The following is a 20,785-nucleotide window of genomic DNA, read 5'->3' on the forward strand; positions in this document are numbered from 1 at the left end:
TAACCAACAACAACAATGGAGATCCCATGGAAGCTGGGGGAATCAAAACCAATAGGGAAATAGCAACTGGGGGAACAACAATCAGAATTGGGGCAATCAGTACTACTAGGGCAACTGGAGTGGCAACAACAACAATTGGGGAGGAAACAACAACTAAGGTGGTTGGAATAATGGCAATCAAGAGAATCGGGGGCAAGGCTTTCAAATACCTCTGATGTATCAACAACCAAACAACCCGCTTCCATTTCCGTCCCAAGGTCCTAGCTCGTCAAACAATGATATGGGAATGATCGAGATGATGTTTGAACAAATGATGAACAAGAATGCCGACTCTGATGCCCAGTTGGCATCCCATAATACTTCAATCCGAAATTTGGAGGTTCAACTTGGCTATATTTTTCAATCTTTTAACACTCGCCCTAAGGGGGATCTACCTAGTGATACGGTAGTAAACTCTAAGGGTGGGAACAATACCGGGCATGCAATGGTGGTGATCACTAGAAGCGGTCGAGGTGGTGATGTGAATACCTCCAAGCAAAAGGAAGTTGTGAGTGATGAGGTTGAAGTGCAAGATGATGATGTTCCTATAGTTGATGAGCAAGTGAGTGAAGAGAATTTGAATGCAAAAGTGAGAATTGATATTCATGATAATGAGGTAGAGACTCAAGATGACGTGAACCCGTCTAGGGAATACGTAATAGACATACCAGAAACGGTAGTGCCCAAGGCTAAGGCTCCCATGCCAAGGCCTCCTCCACCTTACCCTTAAAGACTTGCAAAGAAAAAGAATGAAAACCAATTTAAAAAGTTTATTGAGATGATGAAAAGCTTGTCGATCAATGTTCCTTTGGTGAAAGCTCTTGAGCAAATTCCAAGTTATGCCAAGTTTATGAAAGACTTGGTGACTAAAAAGAGATCTATGGATTGTGAGACCATCAAAATTACTCATCAAGTAAGTGTAATTGTGCACTTGATGGCTCCAAAGCTTGAAGATCCCGACGCTTTCACCATTCCATGTACCATTGGGAGTGCGGATATTGCAAAGGTATTGTATAATTTGGGAGCAAGTATCAATTTGATGCCTTACTTCTTGTTCAAAACTTTAGATATTGGTCAATTGAGAGCTACTTCAATGAGATTGCAAATGGCGGATAGAACAATGAAAAGGCTGCTTGGTATTATTGATGATGTTTTTGTTCGCATGGACAAGTTTATTTTGCCTGTTGACTTTATGATTCTGGACTGCGAAGTCGACTATGAGGTGACGATAATATTGGGAAGATATTTCCTTGCAACAAGAAAGGTATTGGTTGATGTGGAAGCAGGAGAGCTCACCTTCCGGGTGGGTGACGAAAAAGTTGTCTTTCATGTGTGCAAATCAATGAGGCAGCCGAATAGTACTGAAGTTTGATCTTTGTGGATCTTGTCACGGAGGTGATAGTTAATGATTCTAGTGACATGATCAATGTGGAGGATCCTTTAGAAGCGGTATTGTTGAACCTTGATGTGAATGAGGACGAATATAGGGTGGAGTGTATCAATGCATTGCATGGAATGGGTTTTTATTCTTATGAGCCCCATAAGCTTTCTTTGGATTTTGAGAATAGAAAGACTCCGCCAACAAAGCCCTCAATTGAGGAACCTCCCATTTTGGAGTTGAAGCCTTTGCCCTCACACCTCATGTATGAATTCTTAGGCCCTAGTTCAACTTTACATGTTATTCGTTCGTCTTGTCTTACTAACGTGCAGGTAGATGCAACACTGGAGGTGCTCCAAAGAAGGAAGAAGGCAATTGGATGGACTCTAGCTGATATTCGGGAATAAGTCCCGCCTTTTGCATGCACAAGATAATACTTGAAGATGATGCCAAGAGCTCTGTGGAACACCAAAGGAAGTTGAACGAGGCTATGCAAAAGGTTGTCAAAAAGGAGGTGATCAAGTGGTTAGATGCAGGGGTTGTGTACCCCATCTCGGATAGTTCTTGAACTTCGCCAGTGCAATATGTGCTGAAGAAAGGTGGTATGATTGTGGTTACCAATGAGGAAAATGAGTTGATTCCTACCAGGACTGTCACCAGATGGATGGTGTGCATGGACTACCGCAAGCTGAATAAAGTGACCAGCAAAGATCATTTTCCATTGCCCTTTCTTGACCAAATGCTAGATAGACTTGCTAGGCGTGCCTTCTACTATTTTCTGGATGGGTACTCAGGTTACAACCAATTTTGATTGCTCCAGAAGATCAGGAGAAAATCACCTTCACGTGTCTGTATGGAACCTTTGCATTTTCTAGGATGCCATTTGGTTTGTGTAATGCACCGGCTACCTTCTAGTGGTATATGATGGATATATTTACCGACATGGTGGAGGACTTCTTGGAAGTGTTCATGGATGATTTCAGTGTTGTGGGTGACTCCTTTGATGAGTGTTTGAAGAATCTTGACAAAGTGCTAGCCCAGTGCGAAGAGACAAATCTTGTGCTTAACTAGGGAAAATGCCACTTTATGGTCGAGGAGTGCATTGTCCTCGGCAATAAGATCTCAAATAACATAATAAAGGCGGACAAGGCTAAGATTGAAGTGATTTCAAAGCTTCCTCCTCCTACTTCAGTCAAGGGGTTAGGAGTTTTCTTGGGCATGCGAAGTTCTACCGAAGATTCATCAAAGACTTTTCTAAGGTAGTGAATCCTTTGTGCAAATTATTGGAAAAAGGATGTCAAGTTCGTGTTTAATGAGGAATACATGAAAGCTTTTGAACTTCTCAAGTACAAATTGACAACAACTCCCATTATTACTACACCTAATTGGAGTTTACTTTTTGAGCTCATATGTGATGCAAGTAATGTTGCGGTAGGAGCGGTCTTGGGTCAAAGAGTAAACAAGATGTTTCACCTAGTGCATTATGCAAGTAAAACAATGAATGATGCTTAGGTTAACTACACGGTGACAGAAAAAGAGTTTCTAGCAATTGTGTTTGCAATGGAGAAGTTTAGGCCTTATCTCATGGGTGCCAAGATGATAGTTAATACTGACCATGCAGCACTCCGCTACTTGATGACAAAGAAGGATTCTAAGGCTCAGCTGATGAGATGGGTTCTATTTCTTCAAGAGTTTTACCTTGAGATTGTTGATCGAAAAGGGAGTGAAAACCAAGTGGCGGACCACTTGTCCTGCTTGGAGGAGGAGGGTAGGCCCCGTGATGGCCTCAAAATTAATGATTCATTCCCTAATGAGCAATTCCTCTCCGTATCTGTGAATATCATGCCTTGGTTTGCGAATGTTACCAACTTTCTTGTGACTGATATTGTTCCGTGTGAGCTCTCTTCTAACCAAAGGAAGAAGCTTAAATGGGATAGCTTGGACTACTACTGGGATGAGCCTTATTTGTTTAAAATTTGTAATGATGGTGTGTTCCATAGATGTGTTCCGGAAGAGGAGCAAATGAGTATTCTGGATGCTTGTCATTCCTCTCCATATGGTGGTCATAATGGTGGGGCGAGGACAACTTCAAAGGTGCTTAGCTGTGGTTTTTATTGGCCTACATTTTACAAGGATGCAAGTGAGCTTGTAAAGAGATGTAATTAGTCTCAGAGAACAGATGGAATTTCAAAGAAGGATCAAATGCCTCTCACCACTATTCTTGAGGTTGACATATTTGATATGTGGGGAATTGATTTCATGGGACCTTTTGTGAGTTCATGTGGCAACACATACATTCTGGTGGTCGTTGATTATGTTTCCAAATGGGTTAAGGCCGTGGCTTTACCCTACAACGAGGCCCAGAGTATGGTAGCTTTTCTCAAGAAGAATATCATTGCTCGGTTTGGCACTCCTAGAGCAATCATTAGTGATAGGGGTTTGGATTTCTGCAATAAGGTATTTGACACTTATTGGCACGCACTGTGAGGCTAAAAATAATAGTGATTATTTTCGTGCTGGTTTACTGAAAAGCGCAAGTTATTCTTTACACTTTTTCTTGCCCAAGAACATTTAATTTCAGGTAAAAATGTCTAACTCAGTGAATGCACATGAAAACAACGGTCTTGAAGACCATGGAGAGAATGGTGTAGCTGTTCCAAGCTTTGGTGTACCACCACGAAACCCTGGGGACGCACCGGAACCAATCCCTGTGGATGTGGTCTCACGCAATGCCTAACACGTCGATATAAGCTCCCACACTAATAGGAGTATACGCTAAGAAAACAAACAAGAAGCTCAGAAAACCCCAGCTGAGGGGGGGACAAGAGGTTAGCCTTCACGTTATTTTTGAGATGTTGCAGGCACAACAGCTGGCGATTGCTCAACTGCAAAGCCACCAAAAACTCCAAGCACAGCAGCACCGGAAACGGCCCCTCAAGCCGAACAAGTGCCAGAAAGATCGAGCAACAACGAGTCAGCAACTGACCCCGCTATTATGAAGATGCTCGAGGACCTCACAAAGAGGATTGAATCAGGCAAAAAAGAAGATAGAAGCTAATGATTAAACGGTAGAGACCTACAATTCAAGGGTCAATCAGATCCCGGACGCACCCTCGATCCTGAAAGGTATTGATTCAAAGAAATTCATACAAAAGCCATTCCCATAAAGTGCGGCTCTGAAGCCCATCCCGAAAAAATTCAGAATGCCCAATCTCTCGAAGCACAACGGAACCTCGGATCCCAACGAGCACGTCACTGCTTACACTTGTGCCGTAAAGGGAAATGACATGAAGGACGACGATATTGAGTCCGTCCTATTGAATAAATTTGGGGAAACACTTTCAAAAGGGGCCATGATGTGGTATCACAACCTATCCTCGAATTCGATAGACTCGTTCACCATGCTGGCAGATTCTTTTATAAAGGCACTTGCCAGTGTCATCAAGGTCACTACAAGGAAGTACAATGTCTTACAAATCAAACAGAGAGAAAATGATATATTGCGGGAGATAAAAATGGAGTGAATAGAATTACCGCTAGTCTCCAATGACTGGACAGAGCAGGCCTTCACCCAAGGTTTGAACGAACGAAGCTCGGTGGCTTCGAGGCAGCTGAAGCAGAACATGGTTAAATATCCCGTCGTGACTTGGTTAGATGTCCACAACTGATATCAGTCTATGATTAGGGTTGAGGATGACCAATTGGGAGACCATTAGGGCTCAGTATATCCTAGCAGGCTCCTGACAAAGGAGCCAAAGCCAAACAAGGAAAGGTACTAACCATACACTGAATATCGAAGAAATGCCCCAAGGGGTAACATCCCCCAAAACGATGGAAGGGTAGACCAAGGCAGAATCCTTGAGGACTCGTGGGTGGAGCCGGATTCGACAGATACACAGGGCTGACTGAGGCACCTCGGTTATCTGAGTACAACTTCATCATCGATGTTTCAGACATCGTATAATCCATTGTTAAAATCAAAGACACCAGGTGGCCAAGGCCCTTACAATCAGATCTGTCGCAGAGGAACCCTAACCTGGTGTGCAAATTCCATGACACACACGGTCATAGGACCGAAGATTGTAGACAGCTCCGAGAAGAAGTAGCATGACTACTTAGCAAAGGGCACCTTCGAGAGTTTCTCAGCGACCGAGCCAAAAATCAATTTCGAGAAAGAGAGGCGAACAAGAAAAATGGAACAGAAGAGCCATAACATGTCATCCACATGATTGTTGGTGGAGTCGACATCCCATAGGAACCCACTATCAAAAGAACAAAAATATCCATCACCAGGGAAAAGCAAACTCAAGGTTACATACTCGAGGACACTCTCACATTCAGTGACAAGGGCATCGAGACCATGTCTCAACCTCATAATGACGCATTGGTAATTTCTTTTCTTGTGAATACATTTCAAATTAAATATGTGCTTGTGGATCAAGGTAGCTCGGTCAACATTATCAGGTCGAGGGTGGTGGAGCAGCTCGGATAGCTCGACCAGATCGTGCCTGCCTCTCGAGTACTCAACGAAATCAATATAGCGAGCGAGACAACTAAAGGGGAAATCACCCTCCCGATCAACGTGGTCGGCACAACCCAAAACGTCAAGTTTCATATCATCGAAGGAGACATGAGATACAATGCCTTACTCGGAAGGCCATAGATACACTGCATGAGAGCAGTACTATCAACCCTTCATCAAATGATGAAGTTCCCAACAAAGGATGGAGTAAAAATGGTATACGGCGAGAAACATAATGCAAGAGAGATGTTCGCAGTGTACGATGTGGCACCGACATCGCGCCTTTTACATCGAAGGATCCAAAGGATAAGCAAAAAACGAAGTAGCAATCACAAGATACATCCTCGGCTGCACCAGATGAACAAACAAGGGACCGTACCACATCCTCGAAGAGAGCGGTTGAAGCACATCGAGGCTCGAGCGCCATCACAGCTAAGGTATAACCGTCTCCCCTTTTATTTACGTTTTATACTAACCTTTACGCAGGCGTCCGGTTAAGAAGAATCGAAGCTCCTTCCAGCTTGAAGACCTTAGGTTTTAAAGCATGCATTGCACTCTTTTCCTTCGATCGGATTTTATCCCAAGAAGGGTTTTACCGATAATGTTTTTAACGAGGCAACATCTATATGCTACCTAAGGAGAACTCAACAAGTATTCAAGGTTTCTCTTAAATCAACCTCGAATACTGGGGGGCATCCCCCCGGGAGATCATCTCCCCGAAGAAATCAAGACGAGCCAAAAAGGGTCTCAATAGGAAAATGATGTATTGGGCCAAACGACCGAAAGAACAGTGTCCGCATAGAACAATTGAACCCTTGACGACGAAAACATATATACTTACACCAAGTAATCAAAGGAGTGTCTTTCACTACCAAAAACACTTCGCGCTTCAAAGAAGTCTGCTATTTTTACAAGAAACGGCTCTAGGGCCAGAAATTTTCCGAACACTCGGGGACTGACGTCAATTACTTAGAAGTGGTAAGACCTCCGGGTCGGAAAATTCGAGCTCGTAAGTCCTCATTGAGTCAACATCAAGCTTACAAAGAACGGCTCCAGAGCCAAAAACTTTCAATGACTCGGGGACTGTCACCGATTGTCGCCTCATCAAGCTATCAAAAACCTGAGGCCATAAGACCCCGAGCGGCAACCTCGAGCCCCAAAAGCCCTCCATGAGGCATTATCAACAATATAAGCCCTCCACGAGGCATCATGGACGCTATAAGACCTCCGGGCATGCCTAAATCTGTAAGGCCTCAAGCCAGGCATGAATTACACTTGTACCAAGTAACCTACCTGTAAGACCTGAAGCAAGACATGAATTTACTTGTGCCAAGTAATCTGTAGACATGTGATTTTTGACCCTCCCCAAGATTTTTTATATTTTAGCATGCCAATATTTAATTTAGGCCTAATATCGCTATTTCAACTAATTTTGACTCTTTTACTTTATTTAATTACAAGAAAATGAAAATTACAAAATAAATAGTTTCATTAATGTTTTGTAGCCATTTTTAATCTTGAAAAATACCAAAAATAGTTTTGTTTTAACGGTCAGTCTTATTTTAATAGTTATTTTACTTAAGTATGATTAATTAATAAATAAGATCGTATTTTTAGTCTCGTTCACGGAGAAAGAATAAAATTTGGGCTCAAACAACCCATTTTTAAGCTTAATTTTCGGACCTAGCCCATAATCCCCAAGCCCATAATTCCTAGGTCCATACCCCTTAACCTAAAAAATCCTACAAAACTAACCTAAACCTATACACTCCAGAGGGAGGATTAGCTAAAAAAAATACAAAAAAAAGAGCTGGATCTAACGCCTAAAGAGTGAGCTGCAATTCTCAAAGCAGAGACCCCAACCCCCCCTCCCCCGCCGGTCGTCTTCTTCATAAAATCTCCATCGAAAAGCTTCAGCCATTGGAACCAAAGACCAAAACCAGCAGCCAGAACACAAACGACCTTACCCTTCATCTGCTTGAGTGCTAAAGCACGAACAACCCACACCCCTCCATTTCGAACCCAGCTAAAAAAGAAAAACCATCCAAAACAAACCCCAAAAATTTAGCCTCAAATGTAGCTGAAGAAGCCACCCAGTTCCAGCTCATTTTCTGGCGTGAAAAGCTGAAAATCAGCAACAAAAACAAGCCAAGAAAGCAGCAAAAATCAGCTGTCAAATAAAAAAAAGACCCCAAGTTCAGACGAGTTTCGAGGTTGCTGGCGAGGTCCCCTCCGTGGTCAAGGGCAAATTTTCTGTTTGAAAGTTTCATAGTCTTCAAGTTGATGTAATTTTAGATCAAATTTATCTATATAAAGCACATACAAGTAGAGTTCCAAAATCAAAATCGGTTCTATTTGAATCTTGCTTTGGATTTTCGATTTATTTTTTGCGAGGTGAGTGCTGGTTTGATTTGTTAATTAATTGGTAATTTCCATTTTAATTTTGAATTGCAAAGATCTGTAAGATGATATTTGATATGATAAAGATACAATGCTAAGTGTGTATTAAGAAACCAACTGATTTTGGGCATATATTAAATACACTACGAAGAAAACACTTTCTACGATGTCATGTGCTCTTTGACTTTGGGTGAAATTTATAATTAGTTTTTGTAGTCATAATATCTTTTTTAGCAGAATGTTTGCATATGGTTTAATAAAAATGACAAACTATGGCCTTGCTTTATGATGATTTTACTTTATTCAGGTTTGGATTTGCAGTAATTGTTCACTTATATCAAGTTTGACATTTAGTTGCAGTAATTGCTTTTCGTAGCTTGCTTTAGGCGCGATTAATAAATTATTGTGGCCATGAGTACGGTTCCCGTGGCATGGTCATAATACATAAATCCAAATTCGGGCGTGCATTTCATGTGACCCGACTTTAATTTCCAATATTGTTAAATAAAATAAAACGTGTTGCGGACCACGGGTGCATTTCATGTAGCTTGGTTTGCGATGTGTTTTAAATAATCTTGAAATAATTCTTTAAATAAATAAAAGCGATTAGAAAGTTAAAAAATGTACGTAGGTTAAAAATGTGTAATTAATCAGATAATTAAGTCAATAATAATAGTTGAGCGACCGTGCTAGAACCACGGAACCCGGGAATGCCTAACACCTTCTCTCAGGTTAACAGAATTCCTTACCCGAAATTCTGTGTTTGTAGACTATAAAATAGAGTCAATTTTTTCTCCATTCGGGATTTTAAACCGGTGACTTGGGACACCATAAATTATCCCAAGTGGCGACTCTGAATAATAAATAAATAAATCCTATTTCGATTGTCACTTAAATTGGAAAAAACACTCTTATACCCCTTCGGGGTAGGCAAAAAGAGGTGTGACAGCTCTGACGACTCTGCTGGGAAAAAGAACCCAAAACTTCTGGTTCAAGGTTCAGAATTCGAGCTTAGAATATCTGTTATAATTGGCTTTATTTATTATCTGATTTTTTATATGTTTGAACCTAATGTGCTAAATGTCGCTCTTTTACCGCTTTGATATTGTTGAACTGTATATAAATTGTTACGAAACCCTCCTCCCTCTGAGTCTTCTAAATCATCTGAGAAGGGTGCACTTCATGTATCTTCTCTTCTGTTAGAGTCATATCCCAATTTTAGAACGAGATTCGGACAAGTCGCAACCGGTGAAGCTTCTGTATTCCCGGTACGCTGACCCTCCCTCCCCCCCCGCTCAAGCTGTCCGCTCGGGTAAGCCAGGTCTAGAACAAATAAACCCAGGTTTTTAAACCTAGTATACATAGCCTTATGCCGGATCCCGAGTAGGAACGCCTGTTTGCATCACGTGCATTTGACTTTGGGGACTCAACACAGGGGTTGGGTCCGTCTAGGACAGGTGTACCTCAAAAATAAAAGACCATCCTGATGCATCCTAATGTGCTACATGTTGCAATCTTCAAGGGTTAAAGGGTCGTTTGGCGGACCAATGAAAGCTGAGGGCAAATGAAAAAAAGAAGAAAAAAAGAGAGGGTGAAGTGTAAAGATAAAGTGAGTAGGGCCCAATTATGTTTTCTGTCACATTTTTGTTAAGATAAAAAAGAGAGCTTGAAAATTCAAAAAACAAAAAGATTTTGCACTCTTTCACCATTTTCCGAAAATTAGAAAATCAAAAAATAGGAAAAAGAAAAAAAATCCAAAAAGAGTTTACATGTTTCATCAGTTTTCAAAAAAAAAAAAGACAAAAAAATATATTTTCTCTAAATTAGTTATTTTTTTTTTAATTCTCGCTCGTATCCAATGCCCGAACTACACATACCTGATTCTCGTCTTTCGGGGCGTGATACGTAGGCAACCCACATATGGTCCGGTCTTCCTAGTAAGTCTTAGGTTCTTGGCTTTGCGGGGTCTTAGCCAAATTTTGCACACCTTTTGGCCACATGAGCCGTTTTACAAAAATAGCCTCAATCATGTCTTGCATGTGTCTAATAGGGAGAGTTATTGTCTCACATAGTGTTGGTTAAAGTTTTTCATACAGTTGTGGATCTACTTACCAGAGTTTGAGCACGACAGACACCCCGGGACCATCTAGTCAGGATCGCTCATTTAGGAATTGCTTAAGGAGATTTTTTTAATTTTATTTTTATGTTTTGAGTTTGTTTTTCATTTATGTCGTCTTTTACCTTCTAGTTTTGTACAGTAATGTCGAGTCTTTGGTTATTGTATTTTCTATTTTGTATTTGAAAAAAGATTTGTTATAAATCAAAAATCAAAGAAAAAAAAAAGAGATTTGGCGTTTTTATATTTTTGTTAGATGTTTTCTTTAGAATACTAATTCTAGAAATTAAAAAAAAATAATTCTTTTGAGGTGGTTTTCCTTAGGAAGTTAATATTTAGAACTCAAAATAAAAATTACTTTTATATTTCCTTTAGTATATTAAGACTAAAAATTCAAAAAAAAAAGAGAATTTTCTTTTAGTACCTCTTTAAAATTTTTCTTTAAAATATTAAATCTAAAAATCCAAAAAGATTTTCTTTTGAGGTTCTTCTTTGGAAAATTAACGAAAAATGAAAAGAAAATTTCTGTTATTTCTACTAGAACTTTAGGATATTGTACATAGAAGAAAAAAACATACTTTATCTTTTGTTTATCTTTAAAGTTTCTTCCTTAAGTAATCAAAAATTGAAATTCAAAAAAATATTTTTTATTGTGTTCATCTCTCGTTTCGAAATCTTTCTGCAGGATATCAAATGAAAATTCAAAATATTTTTCTTTGGTTTATTCTTTAGATTTCCTTCCTAAGAAAAAAATAATCAAAAAATATTTTTCTCTTCTAGGATTTTTCTTTAATAATTTCTCATAGAGTATTTGTAAAATATATATATGCTCTCTAAGCTTGAGTTTAGAATAGGTTATAGAACATTAAGTCTAGAAAATTCAAAAAAAAAAAGATCTGCTTCTTTTATTTCTCTTTTCTAATCAGAGTAGTCATTAAGGTAAAAAAAAGGCGAAGAAAAGAAAATGAGAACGTTAGTTTGTTTACTTTATTTTCGTTCTTCCTGAACTACGCAAAGATCTGATTCATGCGGCGTCATGATACGTAGGCAACCTACATAGGGTTCGATCGAATTTTTATTATTAAAAGAAAAAAAAGAAAAAAAAGAGAAAGGAAAAAAAAAGAGAATGAATTGTGGGATGTGAGGAGTAAGAGGGAAAAAAAGAGTGATAATTAGAATAACAAAAAAGAGGAAGGAAAATGAGCAAGCCAAGAAGTGCTAGAAAAGAATGAAAAGAGAAGATTGAAATGAACAAAATTGGGATGATGCCAAGTGACCTTGTGACCCTCGAAGTCATTCTAGAACTATTAATTGTTACTAGGTGCATTGCACGCAATATGATATTTTTAGCTGTTAAATGCCTTAATGCTAACAGGATGACCCCGTTTTATTCCCTTTTGTTATCTTCCTTGAGCAGAAGGGTGGTTGGTTTGTGGTTCTTAAGTAACTCATCCATACAACACAAGGTCAAAGAGTAAGGTAGCCATGGCTAGCAAAGACTTGGACATAGGGGCTATTGATCCGTCTAAGGGAATTGTTGAATCAGAATCTGAGTTGAAAGAAGATGTCTTAAGGTTGAAAGGACAGATGGCCAAAATATACCAAGCCTGGATTAGTAGGCATCCTCCACCATCAGTTCCCACTAACTACACCGAAAGCCTTGTCACCATTCCGCCACTATCACAATTCCAGGATATCTCCCCACAACCTTTTCACACTCCACCCCCAGAACTACCACATATCCCCATCCTTTGACCACTCATATTTTTGTAGCTCATCCACCTGCTACCTTTCCTCGATCCTCTAGCGAGATTGTGTTCAAAATCCCCGATGTCCAACACTATGCTCTAGAATCAATTTTCAAGGCCTCGGGTCCATACTCTTACGCTCCTCATTTTGAGCCTCCCGGTGAGACTGTAAAGCCTGCTAAGACAGTGGAGAAAGATGAACCATCCAGAAAGCTAAAAGGGTCTAATCGCCAAAGCTTAATTTATATGATGAACGTGGAGATCCAATAGCCCATCTGAGAGGTTACTACAATGAAATGAGAAGTGTTAGCGGGAAAGATGATTTGTTGATAGCGTATTTCAGTGAGAGCTTGACTGGGGCAGCTTTGGAATGGCATACTCGTCAAGATGTTGGTAAGTGGCATACATGGGATGACATGACTCAAGATTTTGTGTGACACTTTCAGTACGATATAGACATGGTCCCAGACCGCTCCTCCCTAACTCAGATGGAAAAGAAACCCAAGGAAAGTTTTAGGGAATTTTGGTTCAGAAGGAACGAACAAGTTGCTCGGGACAGTCCTCCCATTGATAGAAAAGATGTTGCTGAGCCCCGCCAATGACAGGATCTAGTGGGCATTCCTGCTAAATGCTTTCAGCCTCAATACAGACCCCATGAATATCCCTAAGCTCCACATAATCTACCCCAGTATTATCCTCCGAACAACGTCCGTCCATTTGTCCAATCACTAGGTCACTCCCAAGGGCAAGCACCAGCATCCCAAAATTCTCGTGCACCTTCACAACATTTTCGAGCATCCAACAACCCTAGAAAACAGGGGCAGAGAGAGGAACAAAGGCAAAGAAATAGTTTCACGCCAATCGGAGGGTCCTACATAAGCTTGTTTGAGAAGTTAAAACATTCTAGCCTAATTAAGCTGCTCCTCGGCTATACTCCGGACCCATATGCAAAAGGATTTGATCCTACTGTACGGTGAGTGTACCACTTTAATGTCCAACGGTATAGCATTAAAGATTGTCGTGCTTTGAACAGGGAAATAGAAAGAATGATTCAAGAAGGAATAATTGTGGTCCAAGGAGGTAATACCCCAAGTGTCACACATAATCCTCTACAGGTACATGACAACGCACAGATTGTTGGGATGGTTGGCAATGACAAAGGGTTGGTCAAAGGAGTCAAGGAGCCACTTGGTAAAGTTAATGATATTAAAATTGGTAATGGTCTTGGTAATATTGATGTGGAACTCAGTGGCTAAGATGTCGAGCTTGGAAATTGGAAAGACGCTCCTTTCTTGGCTAGCGAGGGAGGAGTCTTGGTGGTTCGTTTTATTGTCATTTCTGTTGTGTGGGTTATTTCAGGGTTGTAATCCGGATATTATCTTGTGACTCAAACCCTCCTATCCTTTTATTTTGCCTAGTTTCTTTAGTCGTAGTAACTCATTTAGTGTTATCTAGGTTTGTTCCAGGGTTGTACCCCAGTTTATTTTGCTTGTCTTGTTGTTCAAACCCTTTCACCGTCTGTCTAATGCAATTTTCTGTTTCCTGTTATTTCTAGTCATTTTTATTTAGTTCTCTTTTCCTTTTATAGTTCTTTTCATGCTGGTTCTAGTGACATCATATGCACGCGTAATTCTCAGCCTGGTCTTAAAAGTTAGTTTAGTCATGAAGCAACGAAACAATTTTGAAGATGATAGGGACATTTGAGGGAAATAAGTAAAGGCATTTTGAGATCACTTCAAGCCCGAATTGTGTGAAACTGGGGCAGATGGTTGGGAAGTTAAGAGGACAACAAGAATTTGTTACAAGAAAGTGCGTCCTAGACAATTTGAAGCAGGCAACTTTCAGTTCAAGGGCATCTCAAGTTACAACATAAAGCCAATAGAGTTTGCTTCAAACTAACGGAGCACATCCATTTTGAAGAAGAAGTCATCCAAGAAGAGCTTTGTACTTGACAAGGCACTAAAAAAAAATTGGAAAGCATATCAGTGATATCAATGTCGAAGCTGTAAAAGAAATGTTGTGTGTGCTCTTTCTTTTTCATTTCAAGTTGCATGTGTCGTACTTGGCATTTTCAGGGATTGGGAGGCCCTCTTTCAGCTACCCAAACACTTATACCATTCGATACCCTTTTGAGCCTGTACTGGTTTCTTTGACCTCCCCTATTTTGGAATCAAGTTAGAGTCATACCAAAAAAAGTTCATGTCCCTATAGGTTTATTTTAGAAAGTTCATTCCAAAAGGAAAATTCAAAAAAAAAGAAGAAGGATAAAGAAAAAAAAGAAGAAAAAAAAATAGCAACAACAAAACGTATCTTTGTGAACTACGTTTGACCTGATTCTTGTCACCACAAGATATGCAGACAGTCTTACGGTTCGGTCATACCAAATAAAATATTTCATAATTCCACGAAGTCGAGAGTGGGAAATTCCAAAAAAGAGGGAAAAATAGATTCAAATTCCCTTGTTTTAGAAATTGGGGCAAAGTTTTTAGAATGGATTCCAAAAGTTGTAAATAAATTAACCTTGTTGTCATAGTTACTTTGAGCCTTTATGATATCCTTTCTTCCTAATTCTGTCCAAAAGCCACATTGCAGTCCAAAAAAGACCTCCCGGATAATCTTTGAGAGTGCTGAGTTTAGACATGCCAAGGGTATATGATGTTTTACCATGGTTAATGCCTTGTCATCTGCAGAATCAGAGGAAACAAGAAGAAAAGAACAAAATGAGAGAGTCTTATTGGTGAAAACCTTCACAGGCACCATAAGGCGATGGTGAGTTGAGAAAAAGAACACGATGAGAGAGGCTTGATGGTGAAAACCCTTCGGGCACTACAAGTCGAATAAGGATTGTGAATCAGATTGGATAATCGGAGCATTGAATCCCAGTTTCAAAGTTTAGGGGTATAACAAGAGTTGAACATCATACTTGCTTGACACTATTAGGCCACTTAACCCAAAGGTGCATGTCATGGTCATTAGAGTTGGTATCTACATCTGATAAGTTTCTACTTTGTAGTTTTCTTGTTAGGAATCATCTCTTTCCATTTTCCTTTACTCTATTCCTCTTGTCTTGTTTACTTCCTCTTCCTGAGTCTGTTTGGTCAGAACAAGTGAGAAGTGACTTCAAAATTTGCCACCAGCTTTCCAATTGCACAAAACGGGATCTGGCTAGCACATCAAAGTGGCATAAGTCAAGAAAGAATAGCATGCGCACTGAGTTGGTAACAATCAATGTGCTTTGCGATTCATGCAAAATACAAAGGTTTGGTACATGTCAATTCATGAGAAATGCAACAGATAGAGGATGTTGGGTGAACGGATCAAAGATATTTTCTGTGATAAGGTTGACAGAGAAAGTGGTTAACTAATGACAAGCAAGGTCTTCCAAGCGGAAATCAAAGTTATCATGGCAAGTGAAGGAGCAATAGACCTCAAGGCCAAGGCCAGTGGTTTAAGTTAGGAAAGAACAGCACGTGCACTGAGTGAGTGGAAATTGACGTGCTTTGGGATTCATGTGAAACACAAAGGTTCAGTATATGTCAATGCATGAGCACAATGCAACATATGAATGTGCTTGGGTTTGAACGAATCAGAGGTAGTTTCTGTGATAAGGGTGACAAAGAAAGTGGTTAGTCAATAAACAAGTAAGGTCTTTCGAGTTGAAATCAAATTCATCATGGGAATTAAAGGAGCAATCACCCTCAAAGTCAAGGCCACAAACCAACCACCATGTTTAAGCTCACAATTTTTCTTTGATTGAAACAAGGGCAGGAAATTTTATTTGTTCCGGAGAAACCCTTTATGAGGAAAGCAGGTGCCAGACATGCTCGGTAGTAAGTTTCTAGTACCCTCCTGGATAATGGGATTCAATAAGTTGTGAGACCCTCGCAAGTGACAAGGTCTGATGAGAGTTTTACTTTTGGGAAGTATAATTTAGCATTTAAGTTTTTCACTTTTGAGGTGAGACTCGGTTTGAAATTTTTCAAGATAAGGGAATTTAGCTTAGAACTTATTTTGATAACAAGAATTGGTTAACACTCACAGATGTTCCCAATATCAAACTGGGGCAAAAAAATTTCTTTTGTTTTGTCTGTTTTGTTGTAATCAGGCGCCCACCTGGAGAGCAAGGGAATACAATTCAAGTTTTGGAAATCATGCGCCCACCTGGAGAGCAAGGGAATACAGTTGAAGTTTTGGCAATCAGGCGCCCACCTGGAGAGCAAGGGAATACAGTTCAAGTTTTGGCAATCAGGCGCCCACCTGGAGAACAAAGGGAAAAAGAGTCAAGTTTCGAGGAAAAAGCAGTACAAGTGTTGGAAATTAGGAGCCCACCTGGAGAACAAAGGGAAAGCAACAATGTTCAAAGGAAGACAGCAATCAGGAGACCACCTGGAGAACAAAGGGAAATAGTTCAAGTCTCAAGGAAAAGCAGTTCAAATGTTGGTAGTCAAGCACCCACCTGGAGAACAAAGGGAAAGTAGCAATGTTCAAAAGAAGACAACAATCAGGAGCCCACCTGGAGAACAAAGGGAAACAATTCAAGTTGCGAAGAAAAACAGTGTAAGTATCGGCAATTAGGCGCCCACCTGGAGAACAAGGAGAAGGAAGTCCAAGTTTCGAAGGAGTATAGTTCAAATGTTGGCAATCATGCACCACCTGGAGAATAAGGGAATTCACTTCAGAATGCAATTCAAGTCAGCAACAAAAGAAGCTCGCGGCAAGAATGCAAGTCAACAGTCAGAGATGATCAACGGAAGTTAGTCACAATTAAGGGTAAAAAAGAAAGGCAAGAAGTGAATCCAAATGCAGAAGCTTATGAAAGATGTGAGCTGCTCAAGACATGACTGAAGTCACAAGCATGGTGTGGTGTCCGGTTTTGATTCGAAAAGCTGAAGAAGAAAGAACTAGCACCTGCAACTAGCAAGCGTCAAGGTTCAAATCCAAAGTTTGCATGAAGAACTATTCAAGACTCAAGATCAAGCTTCAGAAGACTTATAGATAGGAATCTTATAACTCGTAGTTGACATGCTTAGCTAGTCTTTTTAATTTTTTGATTTTTGATGTAATAACAAGACCGCGGACCGGAACCTCGATGGAACGGCACCTCGACCGGCTCTCCACCTCAGTATACTCCATCACCTCATTCACTTCTGAACTACACGTGGTCTGATTCCTTAATAGCCAAGGATATGTAGGCAACTCAGATACTAGAGCTCGGTCACATTCTCCTTTCTTTTAGCTGTTGGTCTCTCTAAATAAGGGTTGGGTCAAAAAACCTGTCTAGTCGTTCTTTGTCTAAAAACTCTTCGCGTTCCCAGTCAAAGAGGGACAACTGTAGACATGTGATTTTTGACCCTCCCCAAGATTTTTTATATTTTAGCATGTAAATATTTAACTTAGGCCTAATATCGCTATTTCAACTAATTTTGACTTTTTTACTTTATTTTATTACAAGAAAATGAAAATTACAAAAAAATAGTTTCATTAATGTTTTGTAGCCATTTTTAATCTTGAAAAAATACCAAAAATAATTTGTTTTAACGGTTAGTCTTATTTTAATAGTTATTTTACTTTAGTAGGATTTGTAAGCACGTGATTTTTGCCCAATATGAGAATTACTCCCAAAAAATTCAAAAATAAAATGATTTTTCTTTGATGTGCAATTTTTGTGATATTTTGAGAAATTATTTGTATTTGTCTGTGCGTGTTTATTCGCTAAATTAATAAAAAAATACAAAAATATGTCGCATTTTGCATATAGGATTTAATTCTACAATTGTTAGTAATTAAATTTGTTTTACAAAAATTAAAAATTACAAAAATAGGCATCGTTTGCATTTTTAGCATTTAATGTCCAAATATACAATTTTATGCTTAATTAATACTTAATTGTGCGTTAATTGTTATTGGGAGTTAATTTGCGCTTTTATAACTTAATTTAGTTCTTAATAATAGTTTAAGTATTTTTATAATTTAGTTTTAGAAAAAATAAAAGAAGAAAAGAGAGCGAAAATATAAAGAAAGTCGGAATTAGGCCTCTTCTTCAATTTCAAGCCACAGGCCCAAAAAATGGCCCAATCTTCCCTACGACCCAGTCCATTTCGAACTGGGTCGACCCAGTCCATAACCCAAAAGACCCAATACCCCTATCTTGCATTTCAAAGACACAAAACAAAACAAAAAAAAAACCCAAAAACCCTAAAAATGACCTAAGTCATCCGCCCCCCCTATCATTCTTCTTCTTCTTTTCTTCTTTCTTCTCCAAACTCTAAAACACACATCCATGGCTGCCATGGCTAAGCTCCAGCAGCTTAATCTCCTTCGACACAAGCGCACACACCACCAAGAAGCCCATCTTCTCCATGTCAAGCTCAAAAGGCTCGTCCATGGCTGCGTCTTCGTCGTCAACCCATCGCCATGTTTGTTGCTTTTTCTTGCTGCCTCTGCGTCGTCCATGGCTTCCCGAACTGCTGCTCCATTTTCTCCATAAGCTGCTGAACGCAGCAGCAGTAGACGACCAGCTGCTGCCCGTGTCCAGCTGCGACGAGCAGCCATGGCTGTCCGCGACGCTGCCGCTGCTCCTCCTTCCTCCGCCGCTGCTTCTACTTCTTCTTCGTCTTCGTCGTCCTTCGTTCGAGCTTTGGTCGAGGCTTGGACAGATTTGTTTACAATCAAAGTTCGTCGTTGATTCATCTCCGGTTAGTTGTTTTTGAGTTTTATTTTTGTTCATATTTTGTTTGATATTTTCCGGATCCAAAATCGTTAAATGATTTAATCCTTGTTTTGTTCGTTGTTCATCTTTGAAATAATTTTCTAGTGTGTTCATGTTGTTTGTTAAATTAATTTTCAGATTTCAAAATAGAAGTTTAATTAGTTGTTTTCATGTTTATTTCATGTTTGTATTATTGTTTAAGTAAGTATTTGTTAGTTTGATGTTTGTTAGATTCAAATTGAAATTTAATCAACTATTTCTTCAATTTGTTTCATGTGTTTATGTATTGTTAGAAATTGTTAATATTGTTAAGTTCAAGTTTAAGTTCATAATTGTTTCTTCGTCGATCTTGTTATTTGTTTAAAGAATTTAGTTGTATTAAAGGAATATATTGTTTTAATCGTTTAATCCGTCATGTTTGTTGTCTTAAAATAGATTCATTCATGTTCATACTTTGTTTGGATGATCTTGAATCCGAATTTTGTATAGTTTGATTTCTTGTTTACCATTTATGATTATTGCTTGAATTGTTCTCATAATCTTGTTTAAAGTTTAATATAAGAATTGTTTGTTGTAATGTTGTTAGAGTTGATTTTAAGTTCAATATGATTGAATTTAGAAATCTTCATACTTTGTTTGTTGTTGTTGTTGAATCCGAAAATAGGATTGTTTGTTGCTAAAATATTGTTCAATCAAATTTTAGTTGTTCTTTGTTGTTCAATTCGTGTTCATGTGATTTGTTGTTGAAATGTTGTTAAAATCGTGTTCATGTGATATTGTTGTTATGATGTTCATCCATGTTCATATTGTTGTTTGAACATTGTTAGAAATTGATCATATTGTCTATATTTTGGTTAAGTTTGATTAATTGATGTGTTATAGCTGATGGGTAGTTTGGTAAATTTGTAATACGTTCAGGGGTAGTTTGGTAATTTCAGTAAGGTCGGAAGGGGTAGTTTAGGAATTGTACATTTTGAAATTGTTTATTTGAAGCATGGGGGACAAAATGAAATGGGGTGGGTTGTGATATGATTATTTAATATAAAGGGGGGACAAGATTTAAATTAAAGGGGAATCTTGCATTATTTTAAATAAAGCATGGGGGACAAAATATAATGGGGTGGTGTGATATGTTTATTTAATGTAATGGGGATGAGTGGAAAGATAATGGGTTGGGTAGAGAAAAAGTATTGATTTAATTGATTAAAAGATTTATGGGATGGGATTATATATATGGGAAGTCTTGAAGACAAGACATAACAAGAAATACAGAGAGAAGAACAGAAATAGGGAGAGAGATACGAAAAAAATACACACACAGATAGAGAGAAAAAAACGGACAGAGAATAGAAGAGAGAAAAATTCCGAAAAATATTTAAGTTTTCAAAATAAAATAAAACTAAAAAAAATCTACTGCTTTCTTTCTTTGTTTGAAATTAGTATTAATGGTTGTTGTTTCATTTAAAGCTTAAAGCTTTTGTTTTTGGGATTACTACTCCACCGGTCTGTTACTGGGTTGTTACTGTTGCTGGGCAGTTGTTGCTATTGTACTGTTATTACTGCTGCTGATTCTCATCATCATTTTCTTTTGCTTCCAATATCAGGTATATATTTTAAATTCATGGCATGAAAAGCTTCAACATGGCAAGTAAATGAAGTTTGGAATTATAAGGATGTCTTCTACTCATTTAAATTTTATTAGTTTAAGTTTCAGTTTTGTTTTAGTTGGTTAATATAGTATTATACTTGACATGATAAACTGTTAACTAATTAACCTTCTGGAGTAGTAAATTCCACGATAATCTTATATGTTTTGAGGACTAGTGATGACATTTACTGTTTAAATTGTTGAGATAGGGAACATTGCAGAAAA

At 38.8% G+C, this 20,785-nt stretch overlaps 1 protein-coding gene across 1 annotated transcript; it reads left to right on the forward strand.

Annotated features, from left to right (window-relative positions):
• The first annotated feature begins 817 nt into the window (after window positions 1–817).
• On the forward strand, window positions 818–1,824 carry LOC138872788 (uncharacterized). Its single transcript, XM_070151204.1, has 2 exons — window positions 818–1,342; window positions 1,435–1,824. Exons 1-2 carry the CDS (start codon window positions 818–820, stop codon window positions 1,822–1,824), a joined length of 915 nt encoding a protein of 304 aa, XP_070007305.1.
• Window positions 1,825–20,785: the final 18,961 nt, after the last annotated feature.

Source organism: Nicotiana sylvestris, chromosome 7 (genome assembly GCF_000393655.2).
Source record: "Nicotiana sylvestris chromosome 7, ASM39365v2, whole genome shotgun sequence".
In the NCBI taxonomy this organism is placed as follows: Eukaryota; Viridiplantae; Streptophyta; class Magnoliopsida; order Solanales; family Solanaceae; genus Nicotiana; species Nicotiana sylvestris.